Source organism: Anas acuta, chromosome W (genome assembly GCF_963932015.1).
Source record: "Anas acuta chromosome W, bAnaAcu1.1, whole genome shotgun sequence".
Taxonomy (NCBI): domain Eukaryota; kingdom Metazoa; phylum Chordata; class Aves; order Anseriformes; family Anatidae; genus Anas; species Anas acuta.
This window is the reverse complement of record NC_089016.1, coordinates 4,747,418-4,762,963: the sequence shown is the minus strand read 5'-3', so window position 1 is coordinate 4,762,963 and position 15,546 is coordinate 4,747,418. Positions and strand designations below refer to the sequence as shown.

The 15,546-nt window shown below is 51.6% G+C and overlaps 1 protein-coding gene across 1 annotated transcript; it reads right to left on the bottom strand.

Annotated features, from left to right (window-relative positions):
• Positions 1-260: 260 nt before the first annotated feature.
• LOC137847375 (olfactory receptor 14A16-like) lies at positions 261-11,992 on the bottom strand. The gene is made up of 5 exons (XM_068665655.1): positions 11,428-11,992; positions 10,485-10,822; positions 10,130-10,159; positions 623-1,246; positions 261-266 (listed from the first exon to the last, which is right to left on the bottom strand). The coding sequence occupies exons 1-5, from the start codon at positions 11,990-11,992 to the stop codon at positions 261-263; spliced, it is 1,563 nt and encodes a 520-aa protein (XP_068521756.1).
• Between the last annotated feature and the right edge of the window lie 3,554 nt (positions 11,993-15,546).

The window sequence follows — 15,546 nt, the reverse complement described above, 5'->3', positions numbered from 1 at the left end:
CTTTTAGACAGACTTTTACAGAACCTCAACAGTAAACAGAGCAGTGTTTACTGTACATCCTCAGTAAAGGGATGTACAAAAAGGAAGTACAAAAAAAGGATGTACAAAAAGGAAGTTCCTCCTCAGTAAAAGGATGATGAATAAATGACTTCTTTTTTTTTTTTTTTTTAGAACATTATAAATGCAAGTGGCACTGAAGATAACAATAGCTATAATGATAATAATACAAGGATCAAGACTGCAAGAGGATATGCAGAAAGTCATTTCTGGAGAAAGAAGGGAAAATAATCATTCTTAGGAAACATCTGTGAAATTGCTCTCCTAACAGCAACCTTGAGCTCCTGGTTCCTCATGCTATAGATCAGAGGGTTCACTGCTGGAGGAATCACTGAGTACAGAACTGCCACCAACACATTCAAGGATAGGGAGGAGATGGAGGGAGGCTTCAGGTAGGCAAACATGGCAGTACTGAGAAAAAGGGAGACCACAAACAGGTGGGGGAGGCACATGGAAAAGGCTTTGTGCCGGCTATGCTCAGAGGGCATCCTTAGCACGGCCCTGAAGATCTGCACATAGGAAAGCATGATGAAAAAAAACACCCGGATGCTAAAGAGAAACCAACCAGAAGAACCCAAACTTTCCTGAAGTAGGAGTGTGAGCAAGAGATTTTGAGGATCTGGGGGATTTCACAGAAGAACTGGTCCACAGCATTGCCTTGGCAGAGGGGCAGGGAAAATGTATTGGCCGAGTGCAGCACACCAGTGAGAACCCCACTGCCCCAGGCAGCTGCTGCCATCTGGGCACAAGCTCTCCTGTCCAGGAGGGTCCTGTAGTGCAGGGGCTTGCAGATGGCAATGTAGCGGTCGTAGGCCATGATGGTGAGAAGAGAATATTCTGCTGATATCAGGAAGGGATAAAGAAAGACCTGTGCAGCACATCCTGCATAGGAAATGGCCCTGGTGTCCCACAGAGAATTGGCCATGGCTTTGGGGACAGTGGTGGAGATGCAGCCCAGGTCGAGGAGGGCGAGGTTGAGGAGGAAGAAGTACATGGGAGTGTGGAGGCGATGGTCGCAGGCTACAGCGGTGAGGATGAGGCCGTTGCCCAGGAGGGCAGCCAGGTAGATGCCCAGGAAGAGCGCGAAGTGCAGGAGCTGCAGCTCCCGTGTGTCTGCGAATGGCAGGAGGAGGAACTCGGTGATGGAGCTGCTGTTGGACATTTGATGCCTCTGGGTATAGAGGGCAGTCTGAAGAGAGAAAATCAGGACAACATTAGGACAGAACTCTGTGATCAAACCTACTCAATTTCTTATACAATCCTCCTTCCTGCCTCTCCCTTTTCAGGAAGATCTTTGCAGGTCCATTTCACAAGAGCTTGTTTGTGCTAGTTGATGCTGATTCCAGTGCCACTGGGATAAGTAGGGCGCTGGAGGAGGCAGTCCTGACCCACGCAGTTATGTAAATGAGGACATGGGCTGTTGTTGTATTAAATACAGATGAGGTATCAAACTAATTTCAGAATGCTTGCTGAAAATTCAAAAAAAAATCAACATTTTTGTGAAAACCCATTGTCCAGGCTTTGGGGGTATTTTCTAGTTTCTCCACCTCATCTGAGGGGTGCATTTATGCACACAACCTTGGTGTTTGTACTCCCCAATAAGGTAGTTTTGGGGGTCCTGCGAGGCAAAGGGACTGTTTCTCAGGACAGAGTGAGGACAGCTGTTTTATCAGCCAGTCCTGGTCTCAGCTGCCCTTTGCAGGAATTTCTGGAGGATGGTTGCACTAAGGTAATCCCCTAAAAAGAACCATAATGCTGCTGTGAAGAGATGAAGACAGATTCAAAGGGCAGATCTCCAAACCCCTCACCCATCTCTGAGGTGGATCACCCAAACCTGAGGAGGATCTCAGCTCTCTGCTTTTCACCGTGGACACAGAGGGATCGTAGCAGCTGCCCACATGCAGCCAACCAGCAGCATTTGTATGGCCTATGTACTGAAGGGAGAGTCAGCTCCTTCCCCACATAGCATTTCTCTGAGACCCAACACTTAGGAGAAAATATGGATGATTTTTATTTATGGACAGAACTAACACTTAGGAACATCATCATCAGATTTTGAGCTACAGATGAATTTTCATCTCCCAAAATCTAGGGATTCCAAAGAAACTCGTGTTAAAATTTCCATGACATGGCTGGATGAGAAAAGTAGCCAAGAAGTTTATGAGAAGGCGTTGGCGCTTCAGGGATGGGAGGGAAGTACACAAATCCCCCCTGCCATAAATTTTCTTGGAGCAGCTCCTTCTCACTCCCTGACCAGGGCTCTGCTGCCTGCCGCTGTCCCTGCCTGCAGCTGGGTCTCTGTCCCCACGCCTCCTGCCTGCAGCTCACAGCCCCCATCCCGCCCGCTGGGTGCTCAGCTCTGCCCTGCAGACACCTCCTGGCAGCAGGGCTCTGCCCAGGGGCAGCTCGCTGGGGGCAGGTCCAAGAGCCCAGGTCACACCGACCCTGCTGACACTGCACCTGTGGTGGTGGAGCTTTCTATGGGCTGAGAGGCAGGAAAGAGTTTCTGGAGATTCTTCTAAACCTCCTTCTGGTGGTGTATGAGTCTTAGGCTCTTCCAGGAAATAACAGCTTCTATTTCTATTCCTAGTGAGCCAAAAGAAGAGAAAACTGAAAGCAGAGGCTAAGGAAAGATGAGAGTGAAGTTCCCTTTGAAATTGCCTTGGTTTGTTGTGCAGCTGTGAGCAGGCTGCCCCAGGCAGCAGCCTCCCACCAGCAGCAGGACCCTGCCCTGCCGGGGGGGCTCCTTCCACCCGCAGCTTCTCCCCGCAGTGCCCTGGGCAGCTCCCCGGGCAGGCTGAGTGCTGAGCCTGGCAGGCGGCAGAGGCCCTGCCCCGGCACACAGCCCCTGGGGCACAGCAGGGACCCTGCTCTGCACCACAGCCCTGGACACCCCTGCCTGCAGCCCTGGCTTCACAGCCTGCAGCCGGCCTGCGACAAGGGAGCCCTCGGGGCCTGGACAATGACCCTATGGCAGGGAACCCCTGGGCTGGAGCTTGTGCTTTTCCACACTAAAGAAATACCAAGTGCATCTGACCTGATCTTCTACGGGAAGTTCTCAGTCTGGAAACCTTCCCTGATACTCATGTGCAATACACTGCAGAAAGAGACTTACCATGTTATGTGCTAGCAAGATTTCTCCTCCTCTGAGCTCTTAGTACTCTCATATTCCATGCAGCCCGTAACCTCTCTTTCCCTTCTCTCCCCTCCCAGTGCCAGCTGCAGGCAGTGCCCCCAGCCCTGCTGCGCTGTGCAGAGGAGCTGCTCCTGGGCAGAGCTGTCTCTCTGCAGCGCTGCCCGCTTGCCAGGAGCTCCCCTTGGGCCCAGGAGCCCGGCCCAGCTCAGCAGCAGAGGCCCAGCCCAAGGCCTCCCTTGCTCTGCCCCTCACCAGGCTCCCTGCACATGGCCCTGGGGCTGCAGGGGAACCTGCTGGCAAACAGCCTGAAGGAATCCCTAGGGCTCCCTCCCTCAGCTGGGCATGCACACTTCTTGACAACAAGTACATTTCTCCAAAAAGTCAGGCAGCAGAGTCCGTTAAGACATCTCATGCTGGATTTTAATCCTGTTGCTAGGAGGGCACTCAGCTCACACCCATGCCTACCCAAGGCACTCCGGAACTGGGATTCTTCTGCCCTCACTTCAGGTGTGCACCACATGGGCACCTGCAGGTGAGCTCCTTGTCTCATCTCCAGGATTATTAATGGAGATGGAGGAAATCAGGGGGTTGCAAATGCCTAGTGACATGTCAGGGGGCAGAGGTACGTGCAGGCATCTGCAAGCTCTCATGGAGGTACCCTGAGGGACAGGGCAGCACCTGGGGGCATCCCCTTGGAGGCTGGTAAGGAATGCCTTTGGCCAGCTGAAATGACAGCAAATGCACCCATTTAGGACAACTAAACCTGTCCCTCCTCAGTAGGCTCAGGGCAGCCTGTAGAGGCATCCACCTGACCCAATGGAGAACTGTGCCACAGGGAGAGCTGAGTCTCTCTCTCCCTCTTCTCCATCTGGTTTTCCCTCCATCTCCAGGGACTGTAACGGCACTTGTCTCATGGACATCCCTATATTGCCTAATGAAATTCGGGGCAGTCGCTCCATTTAAAGCCACTTCCAGGCCTGCAGTGCTACCTGAGATGCCAACGCTGCCCAGCACCACTGGAGCATGCAGCTGACATGGGCAGCACAGGACCCACAGGACAGCTCTGGCCATTCACAGCTGGTACTTAGAGGGCACCCCTGAGGGCATCTCTGGTAGACGTGGTGCTTATGAGCAAGTGACTGCTTCCCAGAGAGCCAAGGTCTGTCCCACTTCTATCGGGTAGAGGCAGGCAGTGCACAGATATGAGGCACTTCACACCAGAGTTTCCATTTATGTCATTCAGCTTGCAAACACTGCTGCTGCTTCTCATCCCCACCCGTTAATCACTCTGATGGTACTATCCAGACACAGTGATTTTTTCTGTGTCCCTGGATCACAGGATGCCCATAGCCAAGGACATTGTCAGCAGCACATTCTCGTGCCTGGAGATCGGCCTCAGCTCCAGCACTGGCCCTCGGGGCTGCACCAACACCACAAAGGCCCTCTGCTGTCAGGGCAGCACAGCCCAGGCCTGTTTCCTTCTGGCCTTAGGAACACCAAGGCTTGCCCTCCTTGGGGTCCCTCATTTCATCCTTCTATGGCCATCTGCCATCCACGGCAGCAGGTCTCTGCCCTGCTGGAAAGCCTTTGCATGTCTTGGGTCTTGGGCAGAAGGTCTGGGACAAGTCTGAGTTTGGCCCTTGTGCCACAGCTGAGGTGCTGCAGCCCAGATGTGCCCTAATGCCCTCGGCCTGGGGCACAGACGGGAGGAGCTGGATCCCCACTGAAAGGAAGCTGTGTCAGCATTAAAGAGTGCACTGCATCTGTCCAAGCTGTTCTCCCTACTCTCCCCTTCATCTGCAGTGCTGCACTACCCCTCTCCCTTACCATGAGGTGCTGAAGGTAAGTTTGCCATTCCCTCGTGTGCCACCTCTGCCTGTGGCATGGCAGGGGGGATGTCCTGGGCGAGGGTGATGAGATCTTCTCAGAGCACAGAGCCTTGTGGGACATGAGGGGAGGAAGGCTCGGGAATGTGCTGCAATTCCCTCCATATAACACATCCTAATGCATCCTAACACATATAATGCATCCCAGGTGCCTTCACTCCCATCGTTTGAAAAAAGCCCAGCCCCAGGGCAAGACTCAAACCCTACCTTCCTGGGAGAGCTCCCAAAAGCAGAGGTATCTTAGTACAAGAACACAGCAGGGACTACTCCAGTGCTCCACTTCCTTTATTCCGTGGGCTTTGCCACTATTTGGAGATGTTCCTGGTGGATTTGTCAAGAAATGCTGGAAAATATGTCTCCTTGCTACTGACCTCACAGGCCTTCAAATGACACGGTCTGATGTCACAGGGGGATGCCCTGCATCACCAGGATATCATCACTGGAGCAGCGGCAGTGCCAGCACTTCCCTGCAAGGCCTGGTCCCTGCTGGGCACTGCTTGGGTGCTCCCCAGCGCTGTCCTTCTGTGGCCAGGAGTGGGGTCAGCAGGCAGCAAGCTTGCACTGGGCGACCCTCGCTGACGGGCGGAGGAGCAGGGGCACCTTGCAGAGGAGCTGAGGTTGAGGAGCCAGGGCGGGCATCCCTTGTCCTGAGCTGAGGGCCAGCAGCAAGCGAGATGGAGGGCTGCTGGAGGGTGACCATCACTTCTGACATGATTTCCATGTTCCAGGTGCTCCGGCAGCTCTCCTCCAAAGGTGAGGGTGTCAGGAGCCCCTTCCCAAGGGCTGGCCCAGTGGCTGTCAGCTGTCCAAAGCTGCAAGTCCTGGGCTTTGGGGGGAGGCTGAACAGGGCTGTTGGCTACTACAAGAGCATTTCCTAAGTTCCCCTCTGGGCTCAGGGGACAATGTGGCAGTCAAGATTCCTGGGTCCTGATGCTAGGGGTGTCCTGAGCCCCAGGGCTCCTCTGGGCATGGCTCAGCTTCCTCGTGATGGGGACAATCCAGGGCAAGTTTTCCCTTGGAACTTGTGCCTCTTTGGGATCTGGGATCTCTGGGAGGAAGGACGTCCAGTGTCCCAGACACTTTTGTGGCCTGCAGCTCCCACAGGCCTCTCAGGAATTTGCCAGAAATGCCTCTGTTGGAAATCAAACCTTCCCCTTGTACTGATCTCTTTCAGGGGAACCTCTGTTCCTTCTCTTCTGTGCAGCCAGGCTGGCAGAGCATGTCCTAGATGCTGAGATGCCATCTCTGGATGGTCATAGCTCTGGTGCTGAACCCTTCCCGTGCCTGTACTATGGTGGATTTACCCTGATACACAGGTGACCTTCTCCACCACCATTCACTCTCTCCTTCTTCAAAGAGAAAAAGGGGAAGTAAATATTTTTTGAGTGGTTGTTTGGGGTCCCAAGATTTGGAGTTTTCTTCAGCAATAGCACTCCATGGGCCGCAGCCTCCTCTAGGCCATATTCACCTACTCCACTGTGGGCTCCTCCACAGGCTGCAGCATCAGGATCTGCTCCTCCATGGGACACATGGGTTGCAGGGGGACAGCCTGCTCCACCAGGGGCCTCTTCATGGGCTGAAGGGGAACTTCTGGTGTCTGGAGCACCTCTTGCCCTCTTTCTGCAGTGACCTCGTTGTCTGCAGGGCTATTTCTTACACCTCCTTCTCCCAGCTGCTGTTGCCCAGCAGGTTTTTCCCTTTTTTTAAATCTGCCCTCACAAAAGTGCAACCAGCATCACCCATTGGTTCAGCTTGCCAGTGGCTGCCCTGGCCTCAATAAGTCTGGGCATTTTTCAGCAGGTGGCGAGCAATTACATTGTGCATCACTTGCTTTGTGCATTCTACTATCATCAGCATCATCATCAACAACAATAATAACATTTTTATTATTATTATTTCCCTTTCATTTTTTTGTACTATTAAACTGTCTTTATCTCCATCCACAAGATTTCCTTCCTTCCTTCCTTCCTGCCTTCCTTCCTGCCTTCCTTCATGCTTTCCTTCATGCCTTCCTTCCTTCATGCCTTCCTTCATACATTCCTTCATGCCTTCCTTCATGCCTTCCTTTCTCTCCCCAATTATTCTCTCCCCCATCCCACTGGCAAAGTGTGGAGCAAACGGCTACATGGTGCTGAGCTGCCAGCCAGGTTAAACCACAACACTCCCTTTGGCACATAATGTAGGGCCCAAAGGGTAGAGATAATGATTAAAATAAAATAGTTATAAGCATTAGATCAGCTTATTATTTGCTGAAATCAATGTTGATTTTTGGGGGATCAGGGTTGTAGATGTGTTTGATGTCAGAATTATGTTGGATAGCACATTGCAAACTGTGAGTGTTCCTTGTGGTACTGTTTATCATCTCTGGGGGCTGGTTTAAGGTTATTATTTTGCTGTAATGTGTAACACTGGCCTATGGTATGATAAAATTATTGGATGTGAGACTGATCTGGTAGTTGTACTCAGCATTGCTGTTGCCACTGTACTTCAGGAACCAGCTATGAAAAACTATTCTGCTCTTGTGAGGCCCCACTTGGAGTACTGCATCCACGTCTGGGGTCCCCAGTACAAAAAGAATGTTGAACTGTTAGATTGGGTCCAGAGGAGAGCCACGAAGCTGGTCAGTAGGCTGGAAAACCTCTCCTATGAAGTAAGGCTGAGAGAGAGCTGGGAATGTTGAGCCTGAAGAAGGGAAGGCTCAGGGGTGACCTCATTTTCAATTTTTAAAGGGGCCAATAAAAAAGATGGAGAGTGACCTTCTCCTCATGCAGCCAATGAGAGGACAAAGAGGGATGATATTAGACTAAAAGTGGGAGATTTAAAGTAGAGATTAGGAGGAAATTCTTCACGGTGAGGCACTAGAACAGGTTGCCCAGAGAAGTTGTGGATGCCCCATCCCTGGAGGTGTTCATGACCAGCTTGCATGAGGCCCTGAGCAACCTGTTCTAGTGGATGGCATCCCTGCCCATGGCAGGAGGGTTGGAACTAGGTGTTCTTTAAAGTCCCTTCCAACCCAAGCCATTCTATGATTCTGTGATTCTCTTCTGGGGCCTCCTGTGGTTGCAGCTTCCCTTCAGTCTTCCAGGTGGACCTGAGCTGAAGAACCTTGTCTGGGGGTGATCTCTAGGGTAAGGGCCAGCACATGGGTTGGGAGAGACTGTCTGATTGTCTCAAGGACATGTGCTGCATACAAGTACAGCAGGAGAGCAGGAAGCTCACATGGCTGCTGGCTCATGCTTCCATCAATGCAAACCCTGACACAGGATCCCAGCCTTGCTTTCCAAGACTCTCTTCACACAGGGCAAGGGCATTAAGAGATTGGCAGGTTAGGGCACCAGTCCTTCTTCAGTCACTGCTCAGGCCGGGTGGTACACCAGGAAGCCATGGGCATGTGGTTCTGCATGAGGAGTACAAGTTAGGGTACCCACAGTCCAGTTCTTATCTTGGATGAGATGAACATCAGTATTTGAGGCAACTTCTAGACAAGGTCAGCTTCGATCTGACCTCTCCTGATCCCTCCTCTCGCCTCTCCAGCTCTTCCTGGCTGTCTCCCCATGCTGCCCATGTGGCCCTGAGCTGGTGGTGCCATGAGCAGACCAAGCAGGCTGTGGTGCCCAAGAGGTGACTGCACACTGGCTGTGCTGCACACGGTGGGAAGTAGGCCCAGCTGGATTGGGATCACAGCTGCTAAGCTCTCACTCTGGGTTCAACATCTGTGTCTGATGCTCAGAAAGACTAGGGAACCTTTCCAAGGACTCTAGTGGTTTCCAGGTATCTTTACAAATCCAGGCAGTTGTATTTCCTCGAGGATGAGAGGAACCACTGTAATGGGTTTATGTGGCAAGGTTTTGGTAGCAGGGAGCCATAGGCATGGCTTCTGTGAGAAGACTCTAGAAGCTGTCCCATGTTAGGTTAGGGCCGTGCTGCTGACCAGAGCTGAGCCAATAAGTGATGTTGTTTGTGTCTCTGTGAGAGCATATTTAAGAAGTTGAAAACAAACAAACAAAAACAAACAACAACAGGAACAAAACCATGCTGCCACACAGCAGCTGGGAGAGAGAGAGGAGCGAGAAATAGCCTTGCAGGCACCAAGGTCAGTGAAGAAGAAGGGGGAGAGGTGCTCCAGGCGCTGGACCAAAAGTCCTCTGCGGCCTGTGGTGAGGACCATGGTGAAACACTGTCCCCCTGCAGCCCATGGAGTACCATGGGAGAGCAGGGTTCCACACTGCAGCATGTGGAGGAGACCACAGTGGAGCAGGTGGACTTGAACTGATGGAGGCTATGGCATGTGGAGGACCCCTGCTGGAGCAGATTCTGGGCCAGACCTGTAGCCCGTGGAGAGGAGCCCACGCAGGAGCAGGTGACCTGGCAGGAGCTGCTGCCCATGGGGGACCCAGGTTGGAGCAGTGTGCTGAGGGATGGACCCTGTGGTATGGACCCATATCTGGAGCAGTTCTTGAAGAACTGCTGCCTGTGGGAAGCCCATGCCAGATTGGTTCACCAACGACTGCATCCCATGGGAGGGACCCCACAGCACAGGGGACGGGAGTGATCAAGAAGCAGTGGCAGAGGCAAAGTGCTATTGTATGACCACAACCCCCATTCCCTCATTCCCCTGCACCACTCGGGGAGGAGGTGGAAGAGAGTGGATGGTGGGGAGGCATTTTTGGTTTCTTTCCTGTGTTTCTCATTCTCTAGCTTGTTAGTAATAGGCAATAAAACTTACTATCTCCCTACTCTGAGTCTGTTTTGCCCATCACGGTAATTGTTGAGTGATCCCCCTGTCCTTATTTCAACCCTTGAGCCTTTTTCATCGTATTTGCTCCCCCTTTCCACTTGAGGAGGGGGAATGAGAGTGTGGCCATGGTGGAGCTTGACTGCCCACCCGAGTAAAACCGCCACACGTCTGACACTCTCATGGTGAGGAAATGTTTCCTAATGTCCAGTCTGAACCGCCTCTGGTGCAGCTTTGTGCCAATCACTTGTTCCTGAGGATGACTTGAATCCTTTTCCAGACCCACCTTCCCTGTGCCTGCTGGGTCCGCATTACCTCCATGGAGACTGCAGACATCTCATTTGCCTGTAGAAGGCAACATACCAAAAAGACACTATGAGGGAGTCAGCTCAGTCCCAGTGGTACACATATTTTATTCAGGCTACAGAGAAAGAGAGCAGGTTGATGTTTCAAATTAAATGAGACAAAGTCAAATGTGTGTCGGAACATCACAATGGTACTTAAAAACAACAACAATATAATAACAATAATAACAATAATAACAATAATAACAATAATAACAATAATAACAATAATAATAATAATAAAATGCACAGGACTGTCATGAATATAGTCAGTTGTGGAGACAAATGAGAAGTTTACTAGCAGTGAAAAATGTCAATGAAATCACTTTGTTCAGTGCAACTTTCAGCTCCTGGTTTCTCATGCTGTAGATGAAGGGGTTCACTGCTGGGGGAACCACTGAGTACAGAACTGCCACCACCAGGTCCAGAGATGGGGAGGAGATGGAGAGGGGCTTCAGGTAGGTAAACATGGCAGTGCTGAGAAACAGGGAGACCACAGCCAGGTGAGGGAGGCACATGGAGAAGGCTTTGTGCCGTCCCTGCTCAGAGGGCATCCTCAGCACGACCCTGACGATCTGAACATAGGAGAGCACAATGAATACAAAACACCCAAAATCGATGAAAATATTACCCATAAGAACCCAAACTTCACTGAGGAAGGACTGTGAACAGGAGAGCTTGAGGATTTGAGGGATTTCACAGAAGAACTGGTCCACAGCATTGCCTTGGCAGAGGGACAGTGAAAATGTATTGGTAATGTGCAGCACAGCATTGAGAAAAGCGGAACCCCAGTTAAAAATAATGAAAGATGAAAACAAGACAAAATATAATAATGGAAAAGAAGGCAACACAAGGTTTGAATGGATACAGAGGGTCACCTGTGGAGAGATATGGGACATTTATGATTCCTGAAAAATGTCCATAAAAGCACTTTCAAAATAGAATCCTTTAGTGCTTGCATCCTCAGGCTGTAGAAGAGGGGGTTCAGTGCTGGGGGAACCACAGAGTAAAGAACTGCCACAACCAGATCCAGGGCTGGAGAAAAGATAGAAGGGGGCTTCAGGTAGGCAAACACACCAGTGGTGATTAACAAAGAGACCACGACCAAATGAGGGACACATGTGGAAAAGGCTTTGTGCCGTCCCTGCTCAGAGGGCATCTTCTGCACAGTCCTGAAGATCTGAACATAGGAGAGAACAATGAAAACAAAACAACCCAAGAACAGAAAACTACTAAATGTGAGAAGTCCAAGATCCCTATGGTAGGAATGTGAGCAGGAGAGCTTGAGGATCTGGGGGATTTCACAGAAGAACTGGTCCACAGCATTTTCTCCGCAGAGGGGCAGTGAAAATGTATTGGCAGTGTACAGTACAGCATTGAGAAAGCCACTGCCCCAGGCAGCTGCTGCCATCTGGGCACAAGCTCTCCTGTCCAGGAGGGTCCCGTAGTGCAGGGGCTTGCAGATGGCAACGTAGCGGTCATAGGCCATGATGGTAAGAAGGGAACAGTCCGATGACATCAAAAAGACAAACAGAAATTCCTGTGCAACACATCCTGCATAGGAAATGGTCCTGGTGTCCCAGAGGGAATTGGCCATGGCTTTGGGGACAGTGGTGGAGATGCAGCCCAGGTCAATCACGGAGAGGTTGAGGAGGAAGAAGTACATGGGAGTGTGGAGGCGGTGGTCACAGGCTACGGCGGTGAGGATGAGGCCGTTGCCCAGGAGGGCAGCCAGGTAGATGCCCAGGAAGAGCACGAAGTGCAGGAGCTGCAGCTCCCGTGTGTCTGCAAATGCCAGGAGGAGGAACTCGGTGATGGAGCTGCTGTTGGACATTAGATTCCTCTGGGCATGCGGACCAGTCTGAGGAGGGAAATACAGCAAAATATTAGGCTCAACCCTGTGAGCAAAACCTACTCTGTTTCTTGTTAAACCTCAGAACTGCTGCTTCCCTTTCAGGAAAACCTCTGCTGCACGTTCCTTGGTAGAGCTCTGGTTTTTGCTACCAGAGGGTGCCACTGGGAGCAAGGGACTCTGGAAGTCCTTGGCATTACTGCTGCACTCAAGTGAAATCTTGCCTGAGAGGCAAGGGCTCTGTCCCTTAGAGCAGAGTAAGGGCAGCTATCCTGTCCCAAAGTCCTGGTTACAGCTGCCCTGGACTGGCACCGCTTTGAGCTCAAAGATACCATCATACCCAGGTGTTCCCTTAGAGAAGAGCCTGCACACTGCGCAGAGCAAAGGAATCCAGTTTCCAAGTGCAAATCTCTCCTGTGGCCTTGAGGATGGTCTCAGTTCTCCACGTGTAGCAAAGAACACTGAGGGATCACTGCAGCTAACACATAGAGATTTCCAGCAGCATTTACACGCCCTTAGCAGTCAGGTGTCTTCTCCATGGATAGCACAGAGCTGCGATGGCAGAGCTGTGCCCTGGAGGGGGGCAGCCTGCAGCCCAGCAGAACTCTTGCAGGAAAAGTTCTGAATGCGCTAAAAACAATGCGACCTGAAGACAGAGTAAGCTCATTCACAGCCCCACATACAGCCCTACATGTCATGACAGGACATGGAGGCTTTTCCTCAATTCATGTATCTGCATGACGGAACGTGCAGCATTCTGAGCTGCACCTGACTTATCCCCTACATCACTGACTCCAAAGAAGAATCATGAACAAGTTCCCATGCCAATATCTCTGGTGGTCCTTGCTGGGGGAGCAGAAGAGACCAAGGGCTGTACTGTGGAAGACAGCAGCAGTGCAGGGATGGCAGAGAAATTTCAAAAGTCCCCTTTCCTTGTTTCTTGGAGCAGCTCCCTCTCACTCCCTGACCAGGGCTCTGCTGCCTGCAGCTGTCCCTGCCTGCAGCTGGGTCTCTGTCCCCACACCTCCTGCCTGCAGCTCACAGCCCCCATCCCACCCGCTGGGTGCTCAGCTCTGCCCTGCAGACACCTCCTGGCAGCAGGGCTCTGCCCAGGTACAGCTCGCTGGGGGCACGTCCTAGAGGCAGGGACCCTGCTCTGCACCACAGCCCTGGCCTCCCCTTTCAGCAACCTGGCTGCAGAGCCTGCTGCCAGCCTCTGACAAGAGAGCACTCAGGGCCCGGCCTTTCTGCATTTTCCTTCTGCCACAGACTTACCCTGTAATGTGCTGCAAGCATTGGTTCCCCATCGAGCTTTCAGTATACCCCGATTCACGCAGCCCGTAACCTCTATCTCCCTTCTCTCCCCTCCCAGTGCCAGCTGCAGGCAGTGCTCCCAGCCCTGCTGCGCTGTGCAGAGGAGCTGCTCCTGGGCAGAGCTGTCTCTCTGCAGCGCTGCCCGCTTGCCAGGAGCTCCCCTTGGGCCCAGGAGCCCGGCCCAGCTCAGCAGCAGAGGCCCAGCCCAAGGCCTCCCTTGCTCTGCCCCCCACCAGGCTCCCTGCACATGACCCTGGGGCTGCAGGGGAACCTGCTGGGAAACAGCCTGAAGGGATCCCTGGGGCTCCAGCCCTCCCATGGCACACACACTTCTTCACACCAGTGTCATTTCTCCTTACAGAACACCAATTAAGTGTAACAATCACATCTTCTTGTCCCAGTATCAGTTTGGACATGAAATCATGGTCAGGGACTGATCTCCTTCATCCCCACTTAATGAATTAATTCAGCAGAGTCAGTCAAGGCATCTCATGCTGGTTGTTATTCCTGGGGCTGGAAAAGGATCTCAGCTCCCTGCCATAGGAGCTGGGATTCCTCAGGCCTCAGTTCAGGTGTCCACAACATAGGCACCTTAATGTGAATTAAAGAGCCACAATAGCTCCTTAGTGGAGATGGAGGACAGGCAGGAGCTGTTCAAATGGAAATACCTGCTGAAATTTGAGGTTAATCCTCTGGGAGTCTGATGGGGCATTCCTCAGACCAGCTGAAATGGCAGAAGATGCCACATGTAGGACAACTGAGCCTGTCCCTACTCATTATGTGCAGGGCAGCCTGCAGAGGCTGTCAGCAGAGCAAAAGGAGTCATGTGTCATAGGCAGAGCTAAACCTATTCTGTTCTCTTTTAAATGTTCTCTTTTTTCCTTTCTCTTCTATGTGACCCTTGGCTGTAATGGCTGTTGTGTCTCGGACATCTCCACAGGGCCTCAGCTCTCACCAGCCAGGTCTCCCTGCCCTTTGTGCCTTGAGGCAGGACTCTGCAGGGGTACAACAGGTGGTGGGTGGGGATAAAATCCGTGGTTACTTTGCAAACTACACCCTTAACAGTCCATGGGACCTAGGGGCCTGCATCCAAGGGTACAGGGAGAGTGTTTTGGCCTGAAGGTACTGGCTCCTTATGATGCCAGGAAGGGATCAGACAGCAGCATTCAGGTGCTGTAAGAGATCATTTAAATGCTCTTAGAGCTAATTACTATAAGGAGAGAAGACTATAGATGATCTGTTGAATTTGGTGTGACTTCATTCTAGACACAATACTCCACCGTTAGTCTCAGATCTCCATTACATGTTTGCACTGACCCTATGGGATTTTTAAAGGTGAACAAATTTTGCTGATCAGTCCTTGGCTCTGCAGTTGATGAATCTGCATATATATGGGAATCAGGGAATCTTGGATGGTGCCATATTGCCACTGGTGCACCATTTGGGTAGCTACTGGCACGTCGACCCTCAGCAACCCCACAACTGAAGGATCCTGTGAGGCACCGGGCAAGGTAGAAAACTGTTGAATGTGCATAAATCACCATAAATCACCTCCAGCATGGCCAATTGCATCAGATATGGGCTGCCTCTCTCCCTGGTTGTCCATTTGCCTGGGTGACATACAACATCTTCCTTGAAGGGATACCTTTCCTTTATACCTGACAGGAGTTACCTCAAGAGAGGGAGGATTTGTGCCCCCTTTGCAATAGCTTTGTCAATGCCCCCTTCCCTGGAGAGGGATCCCAGCTGCTTGGCTTCCCTGCCCTCTACTGGCCTTGTTATCCCAGTATTGGAGCAGCCAAGTGACAATGTGCTGGCCTAGATGATGGCTGAAATCTAATCACACATCTCACAGCTCCCCAAGGAATAGTGATCTGGAGCTTACTGCTCCTTTTATGTTACCTCTGTCTTCATTCACCTTTTCCTCTAACGGCCCTACCTGGGAGGAGCCTGCCTCATCTTCCTCTTCCTCCTTCCCTGTATGAGTAGGAGCTTCTTTCCTAACTAAACAAGCTGATTTTCTCTCCTGTTTCTTCTCATGTATATGTATGATTGATAGACTGATGACTGATAGAGACACAGGTTGTTTCCCTGGCCCAGTCACAGGGATTAGAGTTTTGTAGATTGCAACTCAGTAAGCATAGGCCAAGCCCCAGCACATTGCAGTGATTTCTGTCACTTTGGACTTCCCAGGGTGATGACACCCTTCAGGGGTGAAGTTA